The sequence below is a fragment of the Alligator sinensis genome, unplaced genomic scaffold (assembly GCF_000455745.1).
Source record: "Alligator sinensis unplaced genomic scaffold, ASM45574v1 scaffold105_1, whole genome shotgun sequence".
Lineage (NCBI taxonomy): Eukaryota > Metazoa > Chordata > Crocodylia > Alligatoridae > Alligator > Alligator sinensis.
In genome coordinates, this window is record NW_005842233.1 from 649096 (window position 1) to 653605 (window position 4510).

Here is a 4510-nt window from a genome sequence, read left to right on the forward strand (position 1 = left end):
TCAGGTAGCATTATAGGATATAAGAAAGATCTCCTTTAGCACAGTTGACAATGCAGTTGGCAATCTTTGCTATAATAGCCTTTAGGAAAATATAACACATTGCTTTTAGTATGAGAATCAGCTTGATGTACTATAAATAGAAATCTCTTGTGAAATTCTTTGGAAAAGAAGATGATGCTATTTAAAGAGACAATACATGTATTAGTTAAAGATTTTTTTTGTATAAATCTACTTTATATCTGTCTCTGTTACACTTTAGATTATAACTTCAAAAGTGGGCATATAACCTTTTTGGCACACGTATAGACAATCAGTCTAAAAAATTGCTCTGCACAATATTAAGAAACATTAAATGAAAATTTCTGTATTACATTTAAATTAGAAATAAGGCCACATAAATGATTAAGTTAAAAGCATTGGCTTATAATTGCTTTAAATAATTGTATACAAAGGTCTTCACAGAAATGTTTAGATGTCAAAAGTTACGTTTATTTCTGGATCGCACCATTGCCTATCAGCATATAGAGGGTGGGGTAGAGGGAAACATTGCATTATATGACTCTCATGATATTTCCAAAATCTTCCCATCTTTCTGGGAACAAGTCTCCAGGCATATTCAAAATTTATCTTTCACAATGTTAACACACCTGGGGCTCGTGGAAAGCCATATTGACATATTGCTGTGTGATGTGATGAATTTTTTATCAAGAAGTGATTATTCTGTATTGTCATCACCCACCCCACCCTCCAGTGCCAGCTGGGCAAAACTTTGATGCAATTCCCTCCTCCCCCACTCCCATTCTGAAGACAGTGCCAGGAGCAGGGCTGGGCCGTGTCAGCCCAGTTCTGTTCCTGGCATGTGCTGACACAAGTTAATGAACATTCTCCACTTTGGAGCTCCTTCATTTGAACCCTCATTACATTACATTACATTTACATGAGTGTTCAGATTGTCATGGAATCACGCCCTTTTAAAGCACTCTGCAGCTGTGCTCTTATGTAAAGACATGGCTATAGAGCACTTGAGGAGGCCGATCATGGGACAAAATGTCACTTGTGTCAGTGCCCAAAGTGTTCTGCTACAAGCCTGTATGTCTTTTTGCAGCTGATGTCCTAGTGTTGTTCTTTCATTCTTTCACATACGGCTCTCCCCTTCTGTCTGATGTAGACAACAGATGGATACTCTAAGAAGGTGATAGCATATATGGCATTGGTATTGTTGTAACTGAATGAATCTCAGATGTTATAATGTGTGTTATTCAATCGAGTGTTAATATGGTCTGTATTGATGCTGGACCACAGATGGCATATGGGTCTGTTGTATGCCCTGGTGCTTCAGTGAGTGTGGGAGGTGTCCTGTGGCTGAAGAGATGTAGTTTGATGCTGGGGGATTGTCTGTAAGACAGAACAGGTTTTTGCCTCGTGGCTACTTTGAGACAATCTTCCTTTTCCAGGAGCGGTCGGAGGTCATTCATGATACGTCTAAGGTGTTCAAGCTGGGGGATGTAGGTGACAAGCAGAGACACTCTGTTGTCTTTGTCCTGGGGCTGGTAAGGTAGCAGGGCAGAGCAAGGTCTGAGTCTGGCTTTGTTGATTTGAGTGGCATTAAGCTTTTGTATTGCAATGTGATTTTGAAAATCCTGGCTCCAGACCCTTAAGACATGTATCCAGGTTCTGGAATCAGAGCAGATATGGCTGGAACATAGAACTTGACTGTAGACACTGGATCTAGTCATGTTACTAGGATGAAAGCAGGAAGTGTGAAGGTAGCTGTGGCAGTTGGTTGGTTTCCAATATAAAGTGGTGGAGAGGTGGCTATTGCAAATCTTCACTTCAGTGTCTAAGAAATTAATTTGCCAAGTGGAGTATTTCAGAGTTTGCTTGATGGAGGGGTGGAAGTTGTTAAAGTACTGGTGAAATTCCTCAAAGAGATCCTTCCAATGTGTCCAAACAGTGAAGATGTCATCAATAGGGATCCTGGTTTTCTCTGATTAAAAACAAAACAAAAAAAAAAATCCACAATTTTCAGTTTTAAAAAAGTAACCCCAAATCCACATTTTTCCATGATCAAAATGAAACACCACTAATATATAGATAAATATACAGTGGTGTTTCATTTGAATCATGGTAAAATGTGGATTTATTTATGACAGACCTTGAAGTTCACTTAATCCACAATTGCTCTCTCATCCCCCTAAGCTGCCTAAGGTACATTGATGAGCAAGGATCCTGATTTTCTCCCAGAGACAAAGGTGTGAGAGAGAGATTTTTGACTTTTTAAACCTTTATTATAACAATATTTTAAAAAATCATAAAAAATATTATAAAATATTATATAAAAAGCAAAAGTGCTATATTTATCTGAACCTAAGTTGACCCTGAATTTAAGAGTACCTCCCAAAAATTAGATTCTATACATGGAAATTTGTTTAAATTTATTATACTTTTCCATGTATAGAATCAAATTATTGGGGTATTGTCTGAAATGTATCCCTTCTTCCACTGTAGATGATGGGAGGACAGGCAATGAGGGAGCAGTAATACAGCAGGTTGTAGGGTCTGGTAGTGGGGATGCAGTAAGGGGGCAGACAGTGGAAGAGCAGTGGGGGCGCAGTAAGGGGCAAGCAGGTGGTGGGCTGTTGAGGGGCAGTAATGTGGAAGGCAATAGGGGGCAGTGGGGAGGCAGTAAGGTGACATTGTGGGGCTGTGGAGCAGTAATGGGGCAGGTAGTGGAGGGGAAGTGGGGGGAAGGAATGGGGCAGGCTGTCAGGGAGGAAGTAAAGGGCAGGTGGTAGGGGGCTTGCTGAAGAGGCAGCAAGGAAGAAGGTGGTGGAAGTAGTGGGAGACAGGTGTCATGAATCAGAGCAGCCGTCGGCAGCTGCATTCTGACTCCCACCGGAGTGTTCAGACTTTTAACTGGACAGGTGGGTAATTGATGGATGGAGTGAAATTAACCAGGCACACACGCGTGTTGGTTATAGGAGATTGTTTACTTACGCCGCCTCAGGATGAAATACGACGCAGGTAGCAGACTTGCTCTAGTTACAGCCGAGCATACGTATCAGGTTACAATCGAGCCAGCGTGACGAACGAGGCGCCGTGAACAAGTTAACGAGCCGTCAACGAGTTAATGAGCCTGCAGGGGGATTCTGGTTACGTCGGGACAGTCTATGACGGGGAGTCGTTGGTGGGTGATCAGTCTGCCAAGTTTACTCTGCTGTGTGCTCAGAGTTCTCCGATTTGGGCGGAAGTGCAAGATGTTTTTGTTTGTGCTATAACCAATTGATTTAAGCCACGTCATCTGGTTCTCGTTAAATCTCCAATTATATAGCAGTTTTCGCTCGGGTTTTATGTCAGGGATTTATTGCAGGGATATCCCCTTTCACCCTGACCAATCTTAAGTTTCGTTTCTTGCTAGTGACATGGGCATAAATTTCTTTTAGTTGTGACAACAGGCAGTAAGAAGGCAGTAGGGCAATATGAAGGCAGTGAGGAAAGCATTCAGTTTTGTCCCCCTGCTGCCTATCTCCTGCCACTTACCCCATCTTTTGCCTACACAAAAGGGGAGAATGAGGGTCCTACACTTCATTCCCCCCTTTCCCCTCTCCATGTTGCTTCTGCCCTGCCACAGCCTCAGGTCACCATCTCCCTTCCCCCTTTTCATCCCCCAAATCACTACACCCTGCCTGCCCCTTCCAACCCCTTACCTTTTCTATGGCTCTGGCAGGCTCTGTCTCCACTGCAGACTGAGACCCTGAGCACAGCTCCAGCCCAGCCCTGTAGTGGTGGCACAAGGCCAGGCTGGGGCTGTTCTCCACGCTCTCTGCTCCAGGCTACAGTGCTGATGAAGCCTGCTGGCATGGGAGCAAAGGTAAGGGGGAGTTTGTCAGGAAGGATAAAGGAGGGAGAAGCTGAATAGGGAGGCAACTGAGTGCAGAGGGGGCCCAAGGCTGGAGGGGAAGAGCAGCTGGGGATGCAGAGGCAATGCAGGGCAGACAGCAGCTCCCACTCCAGCCCCAACCTGGGGTTGTGGCCAGAACTGGAGCTACAGCAGCTTCCTGTCCCTGATGCTTCACACTTGATTCTAAGAAGAGGTATTCCCTCCCACACCTGTTAAATGGAGAAAAAAATAATATTTTTAATGAGTAAATACCATATGTGGACAACCCTGGGACTGAGTATGAAACACTTGTTAATAACAAAAACACTTAATAACAAAAACAACAATCACCTGAGCTTGAATTCCCTTCTTTCTATATGCCCATTAAAAAGCTTATGCATTTAGGACTAGCTTTCCATCCTCCACCTTGAAGGGTGTCTCTTTGATAGCACATCATGATACAAACTCATCCACATATTGTAGCACGGTGAAGTGTCCCAACTCAAATGAGATATTTAGCAAGACAAAGAAATGGAAGGGTTAGATGATGTTGTTGGAGAGACATTTTCTTCAGCTTCTTAGAGTTGCTAACTTGTCCTGCCCCAGCAAGAAACTAGCCAGGTAGAGGGA

The 4510-nt window shown here is 43.4% G+C and overlaps 1 protein-coding gene across 1 annotated transcript in view; it reads right to left on the bottom strand.

The window, feature by feature from the left end:
• Positions 1-480: 480 nt before the first annotated feature.
• LOC102369143 overlaps positions 481-4510 on the bottom strand; it is a 7598-nt gene continuing 3568 nt past the window's right edge. The window contains exon 3 of the mRNA XM_006027323.2: positions 481-1987. Coding sequence (XP_006027385.1) covers positions 1260-1987 — 728 coding nt within the window. The 3' untranslated portion in view covers positions 481-1259. The remainder of the gene's footprint in view (positions 1988-4510) is intronic.